We start from the raw sequence: 22489 nt of genomic DNA, 5'->3' as shown, positions 1-22489 counted from the left end.
CAGTACTAGAGGAAAAGGAGGAAGATGATGAATGTGTTCAATTAAGACAGCATGCGAATGACTCAGATGCAAATGCTAGTTATCCATACTGGACTTTTGCCTGGTTACCAAGACTAGACATCTCTCTCAAAATCTCATACACATTAACAACATTTAAGATCCAATTTGTTTGCACAGGATTTTTACCCAGCTTAGCAGTTTGCTCAAGACTAACACAAACAGCCAACAGCAACCACGCAACTCTCAAGAGGAACCCCTGCAGTCTGCTTACTAGCTCTTCCAGACCTTCATAAAGCCATTACACATTTGCACCTTTGAAATCGCATTCAATTCCCATTCCAGCTAAAAGAGATTCAGTCTGGAATCTGGCAATAGTTCCAAGGCTAGGAATAAAAAAGGGTTAGCCACAACTTCCTACTCAATTTCTCTCAAAACAGCTACAAGCAAAAAACCTGCATTTACTACTCCTTTGAAGACACAAACATGAACCCTACTCAGACTGAGTTCTAAAGTTATAGTTTGCATGTGGCTGTTAAGAAACCAAAGTTTCTGAAGACAAAGCAGAAATGTTCAGGATCAAGGTTCAAGTGACTTTAAGATGTTGGATGTGTTTTGGCAGCCTCTTTTGCTCCAGACTGTTTTGTAATTGCAACAGCAGAGCCACCACCAACAGTGTCTTATCTTGCTGGAACACTGCGAAAGGTAGAGGGAACAGGCTTCCAAGGTTAAAGCACAACCTCACTAACAGAAGCAGTGTAGCCTGATACCAAATTCTGCTATCTATCTAGAAAGTCAACGAACCTTTATTCACCTCCTTCCACCTCACTCTGAAGCATCCCAGACTGGCTAATACAACATTCTCTTGTAGCACAAAGAGCTGAAATTACCCAAGGTTGTAGAAGATCTTCTTTGCAGCTCACCAGTCAGTTGTTTTTTGTAAGGAACCGGTGACCTCAGAGACTGAGCCCTGGTAGGATGCTGAGGACTGGACCAGCCACCACTCAATGCTTGTGGATCACTCTGTCCTGCCTCTGCTCTCTCTGCCGAGGATGAAAGCCTGCCATCATCTGGAGTTGACAAAAAGCAAGAAACCAATTGTTCAGACATGATAAAGAAAATCAGCAGTGCATGCAAAACTAAGGGTGAAAAACTCTCATAAATAGTTCATGTGGATCATGATTATACTTAAAAAAGAGACATGAATTTTTAGCCTGAAAAGTACCATACAAAACATGGAAACAGGCCAGTATGTAGAACTTGCCTGTCAAGGCTCAGGCTATTTCAGAAATATCCCTAAAAAAACACAAACTGGCAAGCATAAGTTATTCTTGCTATATGGAATAGCTGCACTTGAATATCAGCTTCTGCCGTGAAAAAAGTTTTTGAGTTATGTTAGCATTAAAGTTACCACAGCCTTTAATAAACCACTCTTTTCCATCAGAGGATCAAGTATAGACAGGTTCTCATTGATTCCAGTAACATGCTCATTTCACGTGCTGTTTCAAGGTTGTTTTTTCCATTCTTTCAACACAATACTTTGCTGACTCCAGCTACATTTGTCAGAGGCAAATAAGCGAAGTCAATGTTGACCACATCTTATGTTACTTTCAATAAATTAATAATGACAGGTGATGTTCAACTGTGCAAACTAATAGCAGTCATACCAAGTAATTATTTTTCATTCTGCATAAAAGAGTCTGGACAGATCAGTTTGCTTAAGCAAAAGTTATCTTGGCCCTTTTTCCCTAGCCCAAACATTGCAGAAGTATGATTAGCAGAGCAGGATAATGAACAGACTAAACAAAAGCAGCTGAGCAGTTTGCTATCTCCAGCAGAGGCACACACAGTTTTTGTACAAAACAAAGGTGCGTTCATTTACCATTCTTTGCAGTATATTTTTTTGAAATAAAAAAAGAAAAACTCACATAGTTCTTTAAGAACTTGCCTAATGAGACTACAAATGTTTCCGGATACATGTAGCACAAAGGCCAAAATCAAGTAGCACTTTTTAATATACAAAGCTTTCACAACACTTTAGACCTCTTGATGGGGAAGACCTAAGCCATGCAAATTAAGCGTGGACTTCCTGTAAACACGCTGCTTTACTGCAGCTCAGCTGCCGTCCAGCTGAGGGTACATATAAGATGCACAGGAAGTTGAGGAGTGGAGGAAGTCTAGAGTAAGAACCTGCATTGGAAGGTCAAGCGTACATTTTGCTTCTTTAGGCTGGCAGAGGGTTACTTCTGGTTTTAGCCTCGAAAACTTCATACAGGCAAAAGAAATCCAGATGCCCAACTAAGAAGCTATACAATACTACCTGTGAACTGCCTTGTCTCTGACCTTCATGGGCAGTCACACATTTCTAGCCACAAGAAGGTCGCTATCTTCTCTCACAGCAAAGCTCTACTACATCACCCAAAAGCAAGATGCAACATCCCCAAGAGAACTGACTCACTATCCATTTGGCCAGCCATCTGACATTACGCTCTTACATTCAGAGGTGTTTTTATAAGTTCATGTGGCAGCAGAGAGCATCAGTAAAACAGACAGCACACAACATTTCCCCAAGCGCTTACCCTTGCTGAAACGGAAGAGATTTACAAAAGAGCTGTAGGCTGATTTAAAAGGAGGCTCATCCTGGTCAGGAGTCAGAGGTTTGAAGTGAGTGAGATGAGATGGACTACTAGGAGAATGAGGTAGATCACTGGTAGAGTCCAGTGTCGGAGACCGTTTGTCATCTGCAGCCATTTCACGTGTCCTGGGAAGAATTCAGCAACATGCATTATACACAGGGTCGTGAAAGAGAACATGTTCAGTCAACTGATGAGGAGGTGTCTCATTAGATGGCAGAGGGGGGACATTCACCCCACCTACCACAGACATCTGCTCTTAGCATAGGTCAAGAGTGCCAGAGGCAGGAACCCAAGTGCCCTGTCTAGTCACTGGCAAGAGATGAGCCCCTCCACAGAGTGTAATCCAGAGCTCCTAGTTAAACATCCAGAGCAACCAAAGCAAGTAAACAGCCACTACACTGTCTGAAAACACACTCCAGTTACTGTTTTATGGGAACTTGAAATTTTCAAACAGACACTCTGCATGTGTATCACCAAGAAGTTTTAGCTTTAGCTTAAGAGAAGAACTGTCAACGCTGTGACTTCTGCAGCCCTTGTAACAAGAAAACTGGAGACAGGCGTGCCTGAGCAAGCATACTTATTGTTCGGGGAGGTTAATTCCAAAATGAGAAACAGAATGAACTGCAAATGAAAGCAGGGCTGAGAGATTAACTTTGGTGGCACACTGCTTCCTTCCCCTACACACTACAACCTTGTGCAAGTTACCAGGGAAACAACCCAAACTGTGGTTTATTTGTTATCATATCTAACACCTCTAAACTTCCTTGTTCTCAAGAGCAGCTACATCATGGAAAAACAAACAAACAAAAAAACAACCACATTCTATATTAGGGGAAGTCATACTTGTTAAGCCTACTTGTTGTGTACCAAAGCCTTTATACAGCCAAGGGCCACTTTCCTTGGGCTATATGCTTTAACCTCAATACAGGTGAGTTCTTCCACTCTGCCTCACTAAGCCTGCACTTCTAGCCTGCTAGGGTAAGGTGTTTACTACCTTCACCTCTGTTTAAGTAAGACTTAGTCAAACGTTTGGCAGAGCAGGAACATGGGGAGCTGATGGAACCCACGCATGACGGCTGACCTGTGCCAAGGATCAAAACCTTGTATGAGTCTACTTCCTGCTTAGCAGTCGATACATGCTCCTTCATGAAATACAGTTTTCCTGCTCCCTAGAATCTATGGACATATTTTACTGACTAGAACATTTTCTTCCAAGTTCTAAGAAGTCACATTAAAAATCTATGCAGTCCAGAGAAAATCTACAGCGTTGACAAGTGTTAACAAGCTTCTTGCAGCTCATGTGGCAAGGTTTGACCACTCCTACAACCCTACAAAAAACGCACAAACGATGGTATCTGCAAGTCAATCATATGACTTCTCAGCAGACTTTTGCTTGTTGCTCTGTATATTAAGCAACTTTAGCTCAGAATTTATCCTGATATTCACATAGCATTAAGAAAGAAAACAGAGAGACATCATTCACAAAGTTTCAAGAGAAACTTTGGTCAGGTTCTTTATGTAAGGTTGAGTCTTAGTCTAGAATCCTTCCATCCCTCTCCCCTGTAAGTCACAGTATTGTTTGCTATTGTGCATTTCAGCAATATTATTCAAACGGATGATTTGAACATGCTTAGAAACCAGCGTTCATGGAAAATGCCTTCAAGAGCATATCTTCAGGTAAAATCAGAACAGCTTCTTTAATACTGAAGGCAACTGATAACTTGCTTCTAATTGCTGAATGTAAGACAGGGCTGTGTCCTTCCCACATACACTACCACATTAAAAATGTTGTCATGAAGTCAGCCGGAAGTTTTATAGGAAACTATGTTCATCTCTCAGAAACTGGCTACAGCCTGGCAAGATGAAAAAAAAAAAAAAAAAAAAAGGAAATCTCTGAACTTGCATATATGTGATTCTGGAAAAATAAACTTTAGCTTCAAGGGAAAAAAAGCACACAGTAATTGCTTCTGTGACAGCAGTACTACCCTAATTAAAGCAGATTTAAAAGAAGAGCACTGTACTTGGCATTAGCTTCAGAAGCACCTGGACTTTCTGTGCTGTACAACACGTTACCTATGGAGCGTATCACCCATTCCTAACGTGCTTTAGTTCTCTCACTGAAGGGGGGACACTTCCTCTCCCTCCCCCCAAGAAACAGGAAAATAGTCACTTATTTGTATGTTATGGGAAATTGGAAAGCGCGGCGCACGTATCAGTCAACTAGCACGAAAACGCCCACGTCTTCTTCAGGATCCTCACCACGCCGCCACGGGGGATATATCCAAAGCCACTTTAGTCTGCAACACCTTCGGCTCTCACCAACCCATCACCGACAAACGCGGAGAACCTCGTACACGTTCAGCATTTACATCCCGAAGGGCTCTGTGACATCCCGGGCCCCGCACAGCTGACCGCAGCCGCTCAGCACCTGACAGGTCCAGGCGCTCCTCGCTGCCTGGGTGCCACACGCTGCGGGTGCAAGAGCGGGACATTCGCAACTCAAACACGAGCACCTGGCACACACGCTTCGCCTTCCCCTGAATAAGGGGGACGCCCCCGCCTTCCCCCGCCGCGGACGGCGTCCGCCCGCCCAGCATGGCGGACCCGGAAGATCGCCCGGAACGGGACGCGAAGAAAAAGCGGAAAGCTGCTCGCAGGCAGCGGCCACGCCACGACTCCCGGGCCGCCCCGGGAGCGCCGCCGCCACGAACCGGGCCGGGCCCCGCAGAGGGTTCGCGCACCCCGGGGAAACACCACCGCGGGCCCACGCGAGGCCAGGCAGAGCCGCCCGGCCCCGGCCAGGCTGTCCTCACCTGCTCCCCGCGGGTGCCGGCGCGGGGTACCGGGCCGCAGACCCGGAGCGGCACCGCCTCTTCTCCGCCACTCGCCCCCCCCCGCCCCGCCCCGCCCCGGCTCGGCTCCGCGCCGGCCCGCTCCCGCCCCGCCCCTGGCAACCCGCCGCGCCGCTGCCAGCCCTGCCCAATCGCCCGCCGATGGCGGCGCTCCTCGGCGAGGCATCGCCAGTCGAGGCTCCGCGCCCATCCACCCGCCAGCAGCGGCCGTTGGGGCGGGGCCGCTGCCGCTGCGCTCCGCCTCCGCCCCGCGGCCCTTCTCCGAGGAGGCCCCTCCCGGGCGCGGCAGTTCCAGGCTGCCACAACGGAACCGCCGCCGGACTGGCAGCGGAGGGAGCCGGGAGTGCTTCCCTGGGGACTCCTCTCCAGTTCCGACACCCCGCGTCGCCTCAGCCCCAGCGGGGCGCCTTCCCCTGCCCCTGGGGACGGGCAGCCCCGCTATTTGGCGGGCTGTAGTGCCGACATGGCCGCCTCCACTCCAGCGAACGTGTCCGTGCCCGCCCGTGTGTACGCGCACTCCTAGGCTGGACTGCGGCGCGGTTCCGCCGGGCGCCCGCGGCAGTGTGTGGGGTACATACGCTCCAGCAGCCCGGGCACAGCCGAGCCCCCCCGGCGCCCAGGCCTCGGCGCCCGCCAGCGCCATCAGCTTCCCTGTGGCGACCCAGGCCACTTACTGCGGCTGTCTCGGGAGAGCGCGCAAAAGGCGCGGCTCGGCGGGCGGACCTGGCCCGGCGGAACGCCCGCGGCGCGGTACGTGCTGCCGCGGTTTCCTCACGAGGAGGCATCAGCGCGCAACTCCGGGCGGACCCGGCGGGGCGGGGAGCGCCGCGGGCCAGCCGGAGGGTCACGGCGCCGGCGGACTCACGCCCCCGCGGGTCAGGGCCGAGCAGCCGCTCCCCGGGGCGGGCCGCCCCAGCCGCACCGCCGGGAGGAGGGGCCGGGCGGGGCCGGCGCGGGGCGCCGCGGAGGCGGGGCCGGGGCCGGGGCCGGGGCCGGGGCCGGGCGGTGGCGGGGGTGCGGCCCGATAAAAGGCCCCTCGCACAGCTGAGTTCCGTAGCGTCGTGAGAGCCGGCCCGGTGCAGCCCGCAGGTAACGGAGTTCAGCGTCCCAGGGCCCCGCGGGCGGGGCGGAGTGGGGCCGCGGTGCGGGGGCCGCGTCCTTTGTCCTTCCCCTTCTGGGCAAGGTGTCCCCCGCCCTGCAGAGGGGCCCCGAGAGGGTGGGTTTGTGTTCTGAGGGATTTTTTTTCCGGCGGCTGGGGGTGGGAGCTCCGTGGCAGGCCGCCCGCCCGGCGCCCCCTCCCGCCGCAGGTATCGCTAAGACGCCCCGGGTGCTGAGGGGCGCTTGCGCCCCGGGTTCGGCCTCCCCGGCCCGGGGCAGGGCTTTCCCCCTCGCCATCCAGATACCTCGTAAGAGGCGGCGGTGTCACCGAGCGCCAGCAGCGCTCGGGGCCCCTCGCGTGTCCGGGGGCCGCCCGCTTGAGCAGCGGGGAGCGGCCCGGCCGCCGCCGTGCGGGCCCGCCCGGCAGCGCCTTGCTCGGGTGGTGCCAGTGCCCGGATTTCAGCCTCGGTTGTGGCACCGGCTGCAGCCCGTGGCCTGGTGGGGAAGTGCTCCCTGTGCCAGAAGCGCTATCCTGCATCGCCTCGTCGTGGGGGGGGGGGGGGGGGGGGAGGGCAGGGCAGGGCAGGGCAGTGCAGGTGGAACACGAGTGCGGGGCACGATCTCGGGTAGTGACAGCGATCTGCACGGCTCTCCCTGGGAGCCTGCCGCATCTGAAGAGATCTTCAACAAACCTGAATTAAGGACTTGTTGCAATAGTTAATTATTGACCGTAGGCCCCGAGTCCTTCTCGAGGACCAAGGAGTATTTGGAAATTCACAAGGTTTCTTCTAAGCTGCCTTGGTGAAATGCCTGGGTTAAGTGTATTTAAAGAAGGGTTGCTGTGGAAGGAAGACCTCGCTGACTTTTGGCAGTTCTGGAGAGTATAAAATCAAAGGGGAAGAGTGACACGAAGAGTTGAACTCTAGGGAATGCGTGCTTTCTAGAGGAGCCTCTTGGCACATTGACTCTGGTGCACGAAGAGGGATGATATGCAGTACTGCCCCTGTACATAGAGAAACTGGGGACATCGGTGTTTGAGGAGGGGAAAAGTATGGCAGCCATGATCAGATAAACATGAAGGATGCTGTCCGAGTTGTTTAAGAAGCTGTTACTATGTATCAGTGGAGATGTATCTCAGTGCAGGTGCATCTCATGTACCTTTGTGTTCCCCTTGTGACAGCAGCACTGTGCAGGACTGAAGCCAGCTTTGCAAAACTTACTGCTATGACTGATGTAGTCTGATTTGTCTTATTTAAGTAGGGACCAAACCAGAAAACAAGCTATGGTGTGTGGGTGTCTGTGTACATTTTGGCTTACATGAATCAGACTGTTTCTCAGACTGCGTAAGTGCCAAAAGCAAAACTGAAGTCTCCTGAGTAGTAATCCTGTGCCTAGGCCATGGGAGTGTGATACAGTCCTTATTTAGATAGTCACAATTAAAAATTGGGCCCAAAATACTTGCATAAATAAACAGAGTTCAGGCAGACGGTGGTCATAGGAAGATAGTTTTCTATGGGGACTAGAGAGGCCTAATATAAGCCAAGATGTTATCTTTCTTTGGGATAAGAGTGCCTCAAGCTACTTAATTTTTCAAGTTTTTGTGCTCATAGTAAATAGTAACTCACAAGCTCATTTTACTTTTTTTCCTCTGCAAAATTATCTTTTTTTTTTTAGAAAAGCTTGATGCAGTAGCTAGAACATAGCTTAGAAATTCTCTTCTCTTCACTAAAAAATGTTTAATGGATTGGATTTTGGAAATGCAACACAAGTCAGTTTAAGTAAAAAAAGGAGGAAAAAAAAAAAAGAGCCAGGGAGCAGTCTCTCCACATGTTTGTAACCTGAGGCCCTTGCACTGCAAGCCTCGCACCTCTGAGTGACTTCGAGGTGAACAGACTCTTTGTACAGTAGGACCCCTCCATCTGGGTAAAGCCATTCATAAACTTTGGTATCTGTGAGGCTGCAACCTCAGGCACAAGGGCTTGGTGCCTCACTGTAGTATCCTAACAGCTGCATACAAGAACGGGGCTGTCTTGGGAGGAGGAACTTGCCAAGTCATAGCTCTTGCATAACCAGAGCTGAGAAGCAAGAAACTGTGGTTGTTAGAAAGCAGGGTGCTGTGTTAGAGCAGTTCAGGGGCTGGTGGGATTGGGTTTTGGCAAGGAACAAAGTGCAAGTAGAAGGGCAGAGTTCAGGTTTATTTTTTGAGGCTTTGTGAACAAGTATCTTGGGGAAACCTGTGTTCCATACAGAAAACAAATCTGTCCAGTGTTTATTTTAACAGCAGAAATAAAGCTTGCCAGGAGAAAGTACTCTTGATGTGGCCCTTGGATTTCTGTACATGTTTCCTTCTTTCCTGGGGAAGGAAGCTAATAAAGAAGCTGACAATGTATTAATCTTAATAGTGGCAGCAATATGAGCTGTCATTAAAATAATGTCCATTAACCCCTATTTTTCAGAAAAAGGGGGAGAAACAGACAACTGGACCAGAACTCATGAAATCTAAAAATAAACAGTACTTACCTATTTCTGTGGAGTTTGAGGGAAGGGTTTGGCCATGCTTTCATATTCTTTTGTACAACCATAATTAAAACTCATGCCCTTAGAACACACAGCCTTAAATCTCTGATATTAACCTTTTTTTTATCCTCGGATAGATCTCCCTAGGACCTGGGGCTTTAATTAAAATACTAATTAGCATAAATCTAGCTGTTCTTTTAGCATGTGGTTCTTTTCAAGACTTTTAGGAGAGATCCTATATGCTACATTAGCAGCTCTCTTATAGTTGTTTTGTAAAAATGCAGGATACATGTATTGGTGATGTGTGTTGGCAGGCTTTAACTTAGGTCGGGGTTTCTTTTCTGTTGCAGCTCAAGATGTCTAAAAAAATCCATGGAGGCTCTGTTGTGGAGATGCAAGGAGATGAAATGACACGGGTCATCTGGGAACTGATTAAAGAAAAGCTGATTTTTCCTTATGTAGATCTGGATTTGCACAGGTAATGGCTTTTTGTGAGACACAGCCGCTTTGCAGTGCAATTTACATGTGTGGTTAGGCACTGATCATGTTTCATTCAGCACTGAGAGCCTTATAGCTCCTCCTGCACTACTGCAGAGAGGCTAACTAGCCCTTTTTATACTGGTAAAGCTCCCAGCAGACTCCCTTGGTTAGCTTACCTAAGGGGCAGCCTCACTGAATGCTCTGGAAAACGCGGGCTTATGGTGAAGGTATTTTGTTAAAATCTGTTTGCAGCCCCTCTGGAGTTCCTCACAGCAGTATGCAGGGAACACTTACTTGCGAGTTAGCTTTTTTTCCTGTACTGTGCCTCTAAGGTCTCTCTCAGACATGGTCTGCAGTTTTTATCAACTGTCTTGACTTTCCAGCACCTGGGCAGGCTGCATGGCTTCCTGCAGCCTAAAGAATTAGAAATGTGGGGTGATTCAGCCACTCTCTGACTTGAAACGTAGCATCTGTGGACTCTGAGCAGGTTTATGTTTTCTTGCTATCTCAGTTTGAAGATCTACCCAGAGGGCAAAAGGGTGGTTAAAGGGCAGAGATTGTGCCCTGATGTCTGTAAGCTTGAGCTCTGCTGCTGGCAGTGTGAGATAACTGTTGCAATTATTCCCCAGCCTAGGCTGTTCTCCTGCACTTCCTTCTGGAAAAAACAAATACTAGCAGCTGGTATGGCAAAAGGGACATGCTATCCACAGTGTCTGGTCAAGCAGAACAAATAATCTCTTCCATTTCTAGCCACTGAGCTATAATTATCAGAGAAGCATCCAGCTGCATTGATCCTAGCCGCATGGACGGAGGCCTTCAGTCGTATCTGCCGTTACTAAACCCACCAGTCTGACCTCTTCCACTGCTTCTGGAGACATTTGTATGCCACCTACATCAGGCTTTCTGCTTGCTGGTGTTGAGAACTAAGCAAACAGGAACCCAGCAGCATAATATGTGCACACAGTCTGGAGAACCTCCCTTTCAAAGAGGAGTGGGAGGAAGGAAAGCAGACCCCTGGCTGAGGCAGCACAATGGCGAGATTCATGTACAACTGGCTCTGCTTCAGGGCTGTCCCACGCTGGGCACCCGTTGTTCTCCAAAAGCTAACAAAATTGTGAGTGTGGGAAACGTGCTTCCTCTGACTGCTTGAGGGGAATATTGGCAGTTTTGTGGCCAGAGCGGGATTGTGGGTCCATTGCCAAAGCAGTTTTTGATTTGAAGCCTAGTGTAGCTTCATATGCTCAGTATATGAAGGAAGCCAGAACCTCAGCACAAAAGGTTTGAAATAAAGGCCCATACTCGTCTGGGGATTGCGCTGCACCATACCATTAGAATCTCAGACTGAAAGCCTCTATTGCCAGGAAGCCCAGAAGGGAAGGCAGAGGAGATACTGGCTGTGTTTCATGCTGGCAGAGAGCCTCAGTCGTAAACTGAAGCTATCCTTTCTCCATCCTACCAGCAGCAGGAGTATCAGAATATGAGCCTATGTTTTCTTCCACTCCAGCAGTATTTGCACTGGAAGAGGGATAACTTCAGTTATGTCAGAGTGCTGGAAATACACTCACAGACACATATGGGGTCTGGTTTCTTTCCTGTTGGACACAAACAAATATCCTGGGCAGTTCTGACCATCTTTGTGGGTTTGTTACAGCTATGACTTGGGCATTGAGCATCGTGATGCTACAAATGATAAAGTAACTGTGGAAGCTGCTGAAGCCATAAAGAAATACAACGTTGGCATAAAGTGTGCAACCATCACTCCTGATGAGAAAAGAGTGGAGGAGTTCAAGTTGAAGCAGATGTGGAAGTCTCCCAATGGGACAATTAGAAACATCCTAGGTGGCACTGTCTTCAGGGAGGCTATTATCTGCAAGAACATTCCTCGACTGGTGTCTGGATGGGTGAAACCTATTGTCATTGGCCGTCATGCTTATGGGGATCAAGTGAGTCACCTCAGTGCTTACCTCTCTTCTGATCTGAACAGGCTTAGTCCTGACTGGTATAGAGCTACAAAGACTTAGACATCCTTGTGCTGCTGCTTTATCCCGTGTACTCCACATGGGAGTGGGTACTGCTAGCGCTCTTGTTTCTACAGGACCTGGTAAAACCAGGGAGACCCAGGTTCATGCCTCTCTTCCTTAGTGTAGCTGTATGAACAGCATTCAGGGGTCTGCGCTTGGATTAGGTAGGTCTGTACCTAAACACAGGGTATAACTCCTCCAAGTTATTTTTCTTCACCTCTGCAGAACCCTCCTCCCTACATAGCAATGTCTGCAGAAAATACCCTTCACACTGCCCATCTTCTTGCTTCTTAGAAGGACTTTTTGGTGACACGTTGCTCACAATAAACATCGATCTGAGAGAGTGATTTTTAGAAGTGGGCAAAGTTGCCTTCTGTGCGTGGGTGTGTTTTTTGTTTTGCTTCTTTTTAAACTGTGATCTGCTGCTTAAACTTACTTGCACAGCACTCCTGCAGAGTTGGTATTCAGACTGGGCACATCAGGCTGTGGTGCCGAAGTAGGGAAACATCCTTTATCGGAGCTCTGCTGGCAGAAGTAGTACAAGGTTACAGAAAACCCCAGCATGGCATTCAGTGTAGTGGCCTTTGGGCAGCCCAGAGGACAAGAATCAACCATACTGTTCTCCATAGGTAATGATGTGCTGTAAAGCAGCCAAACATGACAAAAGAAAAATCTTCCAGAAGAGCCAAGTGCTTAAATAGATGGGTAAACCCACAAACCGAGGGCAAGTAATAAGATTAGCTGAGGTGGGAAGGTAAAATAATAAATTTCCAAGAGGAAGATAATTGCAGACCCCTGACATTAGAAAAGAATGAGGTTCAACATCCTTAACAGTACTGTGTAATTGAGAGGGTCAAAATAATAATAGGAAACAATGGATTAAGGGAGAGGATTGAAACCCTGCCAGAGTATCAGATTAAAGTGAAGGGAGTAATGTAAGAACATGTAGAGGACATCTGAGCAAGACACTTCTGTAACTTCAGAACAGCTCGGGGAACCAATTTGCTCAATAGAAGGGAAACTACATGAAAAAGGATGATGAAGAATTTCAAGGAAATGTAACCTTAAATAGTACTGTTCAGGACAGTTGGGAAGATGAGACACCATTATAAAACTTGAAGTACATGTTGGCTATTCTTCTGAGTCTGTGTAGCTCAGAGGAACAAAATGTGTACCCATTTACAGAATTCAAAGAAGCCTTACTACGGACTGGCCTTTCAAATGTCACATGATGGATAGAAACAGCATTTGTTAAGGTGCTGTATGATTCCCTCTTATTCGTGAGATCAGTAGTTGTGATATGAATGGCTTTTTTTGAGTCGGAGAGAGGAGCCTTTCTGCTCACAGACCACACAACACTTTGGATACTTTGCACTTTAAAACTTCAGTGCATCTACAAAAATATATAACTCTGCCAATTGATGGTGCCCAAGAATCTGTAAGCTTTTTCCCTTAAAGAGGAAAATCTCTTCTGAAACAGGCAGACTGTTGACTACTTGTCTTTCTACTTTCTAGTAAAATAATCTGTTGTGGTTTAGCCCAGCCTGCAAGTAAATGCCACACTGCCACTTATTTTCCTCTACCCCCAGGGAATGGGGAAGAGAATTTAAGGGGAAAAGGGAAGGAGATTCGTGGGTTGAGATGAGAACAATTTAATACTGCTAATAATAATATATGAATAGATATATGTATAATGATAGTAAGATATATACAAGTAAATGATGCACAGTATAATTGCTCACCATCCAGTGACCAATGCCTATCCCATCCCAGTTAATGATCCTGAAACAGGTATGTCCCACCACCGCAATCCCAGATGAGTAAGAGGCCCAAAAAGAGAGCAAGAGAGAAACAGCACTTCAAGAGTCCAAGTGTGAGAGCCCCCAGAAAAGCAAAGGCCTGTTTTTCCACTTCACCCTCATCTTTATACTGGCCATGACATTGCATGATATGGAATACTTCATTGGCCAATTTAGTCCTCAATCTTAAATCTAAATTCAAATCATAAGGAGAGCTGTGGGCCCTTTGTCCCAGGTAGGCTCCCCCCCTCAGCCTGTTGTGCACCTGTACACTGGCAAAACATGAGAAGCTGAAAAGTCTTTGAGATGTCAGTGCCAACTAAAAACATCAGTGTGCCATCAGTATTGTTCTCATAACGAGTCCCAGACTAAAACCAAAACACAGAGCTCTTCCAGCTGCTAAAAAGAACTACTAACTCTGTCCCACCTGAAACCAGGACAAATCCAATAACAACATAGGTGAGTAAACGTCCTGTTCAGTGGGTTTTTTTATACAACTGTTTATGCTTTTCTGCACTCTGCCCTCCCAAATGTGGGTTGTCTTTTATGGTTTGGTTCTCCTGATAGATAAAATCATCATGGCAATTTTCTTTTTGAACAGTACAGAGCAACTGATTTTGTGGTACCTGGGCCTGGAAAAGTAGAGATGACCTATACTCCGGAAGATGGAGGCAAACCAGTCACATATCTTCTCCATAACTTTGAAAGTAGGTATTATCTCTAAGCTGTGATTAAAACTGATATTTTTCATTTAATTCAATCTTGAAGTATCAGTCAGATCTGTTTGATGGTAAAATATGACTTTGAGGTAGTGGTGGAGAAGGTCTGGGCCTTCTTTGTCTATATGGAAGTACTGAAAGTTACGTGAAATCTTCCTGGGATTGAAGTTGCATATCAAACACGTAATCTTCCTAGACTGGCCACCTGTCATGCTCCTTTTATGACAGCTCTGGTAGTGGCATGTATGTTTTTTTGCTCTGATCAGAGGGAAATTTGTTGTCTAAACAGGACTTGACCTAAGGGGAGATATATTTGAGAACAATTCAGGTATAATTCTTTCTGGTTTTAGTTAGTTTTACTGGGCACTATATACCTTTGAAGTCTGTACCCTTCTTATTCAGCAGTCTTTTTTTTCAATAGAAATGAAAACTGACACTTACTTTGGAAGGTGGAAAGGGGATTTGACAAGGATGCTCCTGACTGTGTGGGCTCTAACTGTTTTAACAGATGCAGTCCCAAAAGGTATTGGTGTCTCTCCCAGCAATATTGCTCTGCTGGTTGTAGACACTGCTAGGCTCAGAAGGAGGTGTCCTGACATTGCAGGGCTTTGTTGTGCGAAAATGATTGCACACACATTGATAGAACCCAGGGTGTTTCTCTAGGGGCAGGATTCAGAAAAACATCACATAAGTAATTTCTCTTGCCTATCAGTGATCAAAGGGTTCAGGATTTGTAGCCTTATGGTGACCTATGTGTGTGAATGTGCAATGTTTTGTTTCTAGCTACAAAGACCTGATGCATCCATGTAAACCACAGAATCCTAGTTTGTACGCTGTTGGCTTGGCAAACCCGTATCAAGACTGTCATATGACCCTCTTTTGTAATACTTGATTTCCCTGGCATTCTTGCTCACAGGAGCCTAAATCTCTACTATCTCTTGTTGCACAGCCTTTCACCTGGAGTTCACCTGCTTCACTGCCAGTCCTAATCTGTTTTCATTTGATAGGTGACTGGTGAGGCTGTACTGGAGATATCTGGCAGTTCCAGCTGCCAATCTGATTCACTGCCCTGCATTGCGTCAGTGAGCAGAAAGCAAGGGAGTGCAAAGATGGCAGATTACTGCTGTTGCTCTGGGAGAACTCTCATCCCCACAGATAACTGTTGTGCCAGCCTATCTCCACAATGCATAAGGGAAGCTTGTCTTATTGCTATACTAATATATTCAACCTTGACACTGAATCAAGAGATTTTAGTACACAGTAGGATTATATGATTGCAACAATAAAACTTAATAGTGGTCATCCAGCAACTATGAAATTATGGCTCCAGAGGACACAGTTCTAATCAGACCTTGTTCTATCCTTGACTCACTAAGGGAGGCAGGGGGACAATGTGTGTTTTTCTGGTAATAAGAGGAATTTCATTCCCTGCCAATATCAACTTTAAATGACCTTGCTCTCTTGGCAAGCAGATAAACCTCTTTGGCTTCCCCTCTTCATTCTGCATGCATGTCCATGTAGTAACAACCATCTGGAGGTGGGGACAAATGGATATTAGGGGAGGGTATTTTAAAAAATAAATAAAAAATCTGGATGTTTCCAGAGCAGAGACCACTGATGAAGACACTGTACAACAAACTAGAGAGGTGGTGGTAGTGAGGTGCTTAAAATTAAGTATCTACTTTTCACTAGAGAAACAAAGAGCTGTGCACTGAAGATGACAAAACTTTTTCATGAAGCCCTAGATATCACTTTCACCACAATGAGCCCTTCCCCTGATCTGAAAGCTGCTTTCCCCCAGGTGTGTGGGCACTTTCATTCAGGCTGCTAACACACCTGTATTACACAATCTAAGTCATGTGAGTGTTGCTAGTTCCTCAGAGCCTTCTCAGGACTTTCCTTTGCAACCAGATGACTGGCATGTTCTTCCCACAACTTGCTGGAAGTGAGCCTGAGCAGGTGAAACAAAGCTGCAGGGTAAGCCAAACACATGTGCTGAAAAGATGCAGGAAAGCATGTGGGGACTTGTTTACCTGAGCTAGGCAAAGCAGCCTCTGACTGCTGGAGCCAGTTCTGCAGTGCAGTCAAAGCCTGAAGGTACAAGGCACTTAAGATGGGAGCAAACCCATCTTAACTATTTTAACTGCATGAGCTTCAACAAGTCAAAATGCAAGGTCCTTCACCTGGGTCGAGCCAGTCCTAGGCACAAATACAAACTGGGCACAGAGTGGGTTGAGAGTAGCCCTGGAGAGAAGGATTTGGGGATGTTTATAGATGAGAAGCTCAACATGAGCCAGCAGTGCGCTCATGCGGCCCAGAAGGCCAACCGCATCCTGGGATGTATCAAGAGAAGCATGGTCAGCAGGTCAAGAGAGGTGATTCTCCCCCTTTACTCTGCTCTTGTGAGACCCCACCTCGAATACTGCGTCCAGTTCTGGTGTTCCCACCATAAGAGAGACATAGATTTGTTGGAACGTGTTCAGAGGAGGGCCACTAAGATGATCCAAGGGCTGGAGCACCTCTGCTACAAGGACAGGTTGTGGGAGCTGGGGTCGTTCAGCCTTGAAAAGAGAAGACTTCAGGGGGACCTAATAGCTGCCTTCCAATACCTGAAGGGAACCTACAGCAAGGCTGGGGAGGGACTTTTTACAAGAGTGTCCACTGATAGGACAAGGGGAAATGGGTTTAAGTTGAAGGAGAACAGATTTAAATTAGATCTTAAGAAGAAATTCTTCAGTACGAGGGTGGTAAGACTTTGGAGTAAATTGCCCAGAGAAGTTGTGGATGACCCCTCCCTGGAGGTGTTCAAGGCCAGGTTGGACAGAGCCTTGAGTAGCCTGGTCTAGTTGAGAGGCGTCCCTGCCCATGACAGGGAGGTTGGATTAGATGATCTCTAAGGTCCCTTCCAGCCTATGCCATTCTATGAAACCCACATCTAGCTTTAACTGAGACTCCTGCTCCAAACTACTGCCTGCTGCTTTGATAGGAAAATATTCTGTGTTATTTATCTGGCTAGTAGGAGTTCAAGCATGCTCACTCCTGTCACAGTTTTGCTGCTTAGGCTCGATCAGGATAAAACTTCTTAGGGATATTAGATCACAGTATGAAGATGTACCTAGCGGTAAAACAAAACCACCTTCCTGTCCATGCATCACAGGACTGCTGGAGCTTTGAGCTGACAGTGCAAAGTGAATATTCTCCTGAAAGAACCAGTGTTACATTGAGAGCTGTATCAAGACACCTGGGGATAACATCAGCCTGCCTGCCAGAGTATACTATGGGGGAGGGACTGTCAAATCCTTAACCAAAACTGAATCCAGTTGATTCCTATCTGTTCCTCCTCCACTAACAGGCTGTGGTGGTGTAGCCATGGGAATGTACAATCTTGACCAATCTATCAAGGATTTTGCCCACAGTTCCTTCCAAATGGCACTGTCTAAAGGCTGGCCCCTCTACATGAGCACCAAGAACACCATCCTGAAGAGATATGATGGCCGCTTTAAAGACATCTTCCAGGAGATCTATGACAGGTAACTAGGATAGTTGTGTATTTCCTACTGCAGTGCATAAGTCTGCAGCAGGAACATCTCCAGCCTTGTGAGCTGCTACAGGTAATTCAGCATTTTCAGACACTCAGAAGCATTTTGGGGGGGTTATGTGCCTTTCCTGGTGCAGACTCCCTTGTCGTGCAGGACGCAATATTTAAAGGTCCACTAAATGCGGCTGTGGTGTTCATGCCTCTTAACAGAGTCACAGATTCTCTATGGGCTCCTCTGTGACCCTGAAGCACACTTCCTGTGGCCTAACAAAGGAAGCAAGGGGAAAAAAGAGTAAAGGGGATGCAAATTTCCTTTTAAGTTGTTTGTGGGTTTTGTGTTGTTTTTTGTTGTTTTTTTTTAATCTTATCTCTATGCACCTTAAATATGCACAATTACTTGCACAAATTGTGCAATCCCTGCTTTTATCTGTATGTCAAGGTGTTCTGGTTTTGGTTGGGTTTTTTTTTTTCCAGAGAATACAAGTCCCAGTTTGAAGCCAAAAAGATCTGGTATGAGCACAGGCTCATTGATGACATGGTTGCTCAGGCCCTGAAATCTGAAGGAGGCTTTGTCTGGGCCTGCAAGAACTATGATGGGGATGTGCAGTCTGACTCTGTTGCACAAGGTATGAGTTGTTTCCTGTGCTACACTGAAGTAGGCTCAGTAGCAGTCTTTTATCATCTTGTGTCATATCTTATGTAATGACCCAGGAGGTGATGTTGGGTCTTAGAACTTACGTTTCAAACCTGCGACCAGTCATGGAGATATCAGGCAGGCAAAGAATTTCTGATTTCACTTTTACAAGAAAATCCATTGGATGCAGACTGTGTGGTTGCACTTCTTTACTGGATGGAAGTTCTTGCCAACATAATAACTGATAGGCTTTCCATTCTAAAGAAAGGTATCCAGGCAGCTGGGCTTCTGTCACTGACAGCTTGAGTTAAGCTGTATGGTGGTGAGCATGCTGGCAGGTGCTCTACAGGTAAGTAAGAAAACCTTCAGGACCTAAAGCTACCTGTCATGTGTAAAGAGAGATTGATATGTTTAACTTTACAGAGTAGTAGTGCTTGATCAAAATCCTGTGTAAACAAACTGCCTGGTGCCAAAACAAATATGGATGCAGAAATCCACAGGACAGGATGTGTGGCTTTAGGTAGTATGCTCTTTCTAAAGTAATGCCAGTAAACTGTCTCCCCCAGAAAAAGGATGGGTGTTGGACTACTGAAAAAAGAAGCTTTCAAAGACACAGGTCTCTGAAATCTACAGGGTTAGAAGTGATGCGAATGTCCAGTTTTGCCAGCTCATGGTTCCTTTCACTAGACCAGATGCTCTTGATAGTGAAGTAGGTTTGTTTCCTGTCACCCTGTGGGGAAGATAGCAATTGGCAGCCCAACACTGCTTATTCAAGATTCTTTGTTCTCATACTGCACCTTTTCAGTAAAAATCTGTCCAGCAAGACAGGTGAGAACACTGATTTTCTTGAAATAGTGCAGAATGTCTGCATATCTCTATCTCATGGTTCAGCAGCACTTTCTGTTCAGACAAGCTGTTATTTTGACATGTTAGGACTAGCCAGTTAGTTGCAGCACCAGCAGCACTGCTGTTCAGGAATACTCACATCAAGGCTGGGAGGATGTAGGGGGATGGGAAGATTAAGGGGAATTTAAGGGGGCTGTCCAATGGAGACACTGAACTTTGTGTATTCTGTAGGCTATGGCTCTCTGGGGATGATGACCAGTGTGCTGATCTGCCCTGATGGCAAGACTGTTGAAGCAGAAGCTGCTCATGGCACAGTTACTCGTCACTACCGCATGCACCAGAAAGGCCAAGAAACCTCCACTAACCCCATTGGTGAGCTGCTTTTCACTGCCCTTTGGTGGTCTCTACACATGAAAGAACAGATTTGGAGTAAGAACATCTGCATCCTTTCTGCAGAGTGGGAAAACTGATAGTTATAATGCATTTTTCTTCCATGGAGAAAGCTGCAGCCTGGAGCAGACAGGCTGGAATGGAGTGAGTGAAAGCAATAAGCTAGACCTAATCTAGCCTTTGAGACATTCTCTCACTCTTCAGCAAACAATGGGTTTGTAGCCACAACAGCCTTAAAGTTTAGGTTGTTTTTTTTTTGTTTTACTCCCCTTCCTGATGCTCCAAAAGGCCCAGCCACCCTCCAAACCACATACATACTTAAAGTGTAAGTGCACCTAGAATGGGACATGAGGGAAAGAATCCTCTACAATTGCATAGGGACCAGAATGTAATGTAGTACCAGGGAGAAGACTGTACCCTTCTATCATAAGGACAGCTTTCTTTATAACCAGAGTCCTACCACCAGTCACTCTTTCCAACTGGAGCAGAAACAAAGTAAGTTAAAACAGCATGCACAAAGAGATCGCTGGAGGCAGCAAGTAGTTCCTAGTGTTTTATTTAGAGCTGCACAAAATGCAGATGCCTAGATGAAGTGTTCTCTTTCCCACACCAGATTTTCTACTTTTTTTCTGGTTTCAGTTTTATTACTATTAAAAAATTATTACTGTTCCACATGACAGTTTAGAACAATGTCCAGGGAGTTCTACAAGGACAGAGTAATCTAGTGTTTTCTCTCAGCCTCCATCTTTGCATGGACAAGAGGACTAGCTCACAGAGCTAAGCTGGACAACAACACTAGCCTCAAGAACTTTGCAACTGCCCTGGAAGAAGTCTGCATCGAGACCATTGAATCTGGCTTCATGACAAAGGACCTTGCTGCCTGTATCAAAGGCCTGCCTAAGTAAGTGTACGAAGTAATCAGCTGTGCTTGGAGGAGGCTGTTTTACTTGATGTTTCTGAACAGCATTTTCTGGAAAGTTATTTTAGTATGGTGAAGAACTGCTAGAATCTGGTCACAGAACAAGGCTCATCCATGCCCAGTGCTGTACAAACAACGTGAGACACCCCCTGCTACAAGTAGTTTGTCTAGGTTGCTCTGTCCCTGCTGTTGTACCAAATGCATGGGGGAAAAAAATAAAGAAGGAACTGCAAAGACTTCTCTTATGACAGGCTGGCTAAACTGGCCAAATCCTGCGCTGTCCATTTATTAGGATGGGGAGCTACTTCACTGCAAAACATCACCTGGCTCCCTCCTTTCTGTGGAGTCTTTTGGCAAAAAAGACCATCAGCCTGATGAGCAGGAGATACCTCTCTGGGTTTTGGGCAAGATTTGGAGTTCTTTGAACAATCTTCCCCCGCTTTGAGTGGCTTTACAACTAATGCCTGTCTTGTTTTCTTTCCCACCCTCAGTGTCACACGCTCCGACTACCTGAGCACCTTTGAGTTCATGGACAAGCTTGCTGAAAACTTGAAGGGGAAGCTGGCCTCTCTGCCCAAACTTTAAGGCACGAGTTCTACTGAAGCTCCACTAATGAAACATTGCCCACTTACACCAGTGTAAGTGGCACTGTATCACACTCTGTTGTGTAACATTTCAAGTACTAGAAAAAAAATGAACATGTACACTTTTTTAAATGTTTAAAAGACCATGTTTTCTTAAACCCCTTCAGCTGCTGGGCTAGGCCTTACTTCAGCTAAGCAGCTGAATGTGATAGTATTCAAGCACTTACTTACTGTCCAACAGACCTTAGAAATCAGAGCCATCCTCTTCTCTCCAGTACTGTCCACTGAGTACAAGTGAGCCCACAGGGCTATGCCAGCTCTACTGCAGCCCCCTTCTTAATTTATCTTTTAGTGCCAACCAGAGCATAGTATCCTGACACTAAGGGATTTGGTCCCATTGCTACAGTCAGGACTGTAGCATTTCGGAAGCAGCACTTAGTAAATGCTGGAAACAAGTGCTATAGGCTAAAAGCCTAATAGAGCCACGCTGCAGTGTCTAAATGCAGGCCATGCATTTAGTTATACTCCTCCTGACTGGATGTGAAGCATAGGAACTGTTAGCTCTTCCCCCTGCTGCACAATTCATAAAGGTGCAAAAAACTTTCCTCCCTTCCTGTTGTGATACAGGAAGTTAGATTATGACTGTGAAAACTATTCCATCCATGATTTTGTGTTTGGGTTTTTTTACAGAATATTTTAGTTCAGACTAAAATAAAAGCCAACTAACATTCTTTGTGTCTCTCATTCCTTTGTGTGATTAGCAGATATGGGGAAATTCTGCCTCAGAGACTCACTCCAGTACCTTTCAGCACAGTCCATTACATGCTGGGACAGACTGTTGGAACGTGATATAAACACAAAATAATCTCTCCCTTTTTAGAGTAGACTTTTAATTTGTTCTGTCCCATGGCAAGTGTGGTGGTAAGCATCAGGTAATGCACGAGAACTAAACTTAAAGGTACCACTTCCACCAAAATTTTATTTTGAGACTAATACAAACTCAAACTGATGTATCACCACTCAACAAAGGTCAGAAACTGGTTATACACGAGACAAATTCTCACCCTTTAGCTGACTAGCTGTCAGTGTCACTTAGGATAGAAATGCAATGTTAGACTAGATTAGCTAGTATTAACATTTGTTGTGGGATGAGCATGTGTTTGAAAGGGAGCTGTCACTGTGCCTTCAGTATGAATGAACACAGTAGTCTGATATTCTGTTATTGACAGAAAGCATGTAAGAAGTACACTGGAGAAAGTCCCATTGCTGACCCATAGAAGCAATACAAACAATCATCAAGAACATCTGGAGGTCTGTGTTCCTGCCTGGTTTCTGACATCAGTAGTTCAAATTACTGTACCACAGTCAGTCAGGTCTACTGCAACAGCACCTCTAAGAAATCTCCTGTTATTTACTAGCTCCTACCTGGCTTCTGGAGTTAAAGTACCAAAGAAAGCTT

The 22489-nt window shown here is 46.4% G+C and overlaps 2 protein-coding genes across 6 annotated transcripts in view; one reads left to right on the top strand and one right to left on the bottom strand.

Annotated features, from left to right (window-relative positions):
* The window catches only part of PIKFYVE (phosphoinositide kinase, FYVE-type zinc finger containing), a 68813-nt gene extending 63320 nt beyond the window's left edge, over positions 1-5493 (bottom strand). For 3 of the 5 annotated variants that reach the window (XM_086615685.1, XM_086615686.1, XM_086615687.1), the window contains exons 1-3: positions 5447-5493; positions 2577-2758; positions 888-1067 (exon numbers count right to left, since the gene is read on the bottom strand). In XM_086615685.1, the coding sequence (XP_086471811.1) occupies positions 888-1067; positions 2577-2748 (352 nt within the window). In that variant the 5' untranslated portion in view covers positions 2749-2758; positions 5447-5493. Of the gene's footprint in view, positions 1-811; positions 1068-2576; positions 2761-5446 lie in introns of those variants that run through there. The other 2 variants (XM_086615691.1, XM_086615689.1) reach the window with 2 other exon arrangements.
* Positions 5494-6513: 1020 nt separating this feature from the next.
* IDH1 (isocitrate dehydrogenase (NADP(+)) 1) lies at positions 6514-21761 on the top strand. Its single transcript, XM_086615699.1, has 9 exons — positions 6514-6574; positions 9451-9578; positions 11232-11523; positions 14002-14107; positions 17472-17649; positions 18132-18283; positions 19369-19509; positions 20266-20428; positions 20938-21761. The coding sequence occupies exons 2-9, from the start codon at positions 9457-9459 to the stop codon at positions 21029-21031; spliced, it is 1248 nt and encodes a 415-aa protein (XP_086471825.1). The 5' UTR covers positions 6514-6574; positions 9451-9456; the 3' UTR covers positions 21032-21761.
* Positions 21762-22489: the final 728 nt, after the last annotated feature.

Source organism: Tauraco erythrolophus, chromosome 8 (genome assembly GCF_009769465.1).
Source record: "Tauraco erythrolophus isolate bTauEry1 chromosome 8, bTauEry1.pri, whole genome shotgun sequence".
Taxonomy (NCBI): Eukaryota; Metazoa; Chordata; class Aves; order Musophagiformes; family Musophagidae; genus Tauraco; species Tauraco erythrolophus.
Note: the sequence above shows the minus strand (reverse complement) of the source record. Positions and strands in the feature narration are given on the sequence as shown.

Excerpts from the sequence above, each read along its gene's own strand:
- IDH1 (XM_086615699.1), top strand. The coding sequence starts at position 9,457 with ATGTCTAAAAAAATCCATGGAGGCTCTGTTGTGGAGATGCAAGGAGAT. Across the intron at positions 17,650-18,131 it reads TTCCAGGAGATCTATGACAG|AGAATACAAGTCCCAGTTTG; the intron begins GTAACTAGGATA and ends TTTTTTTTCCAG. Across the intron at positions 20,429-20,937 it reads TGTATCAAAGGCCTGCCTAA|TGTCACACGCTCCGACTACC; the intron begins GTAAGTGTACGA and ends TCCCACCCTCAG.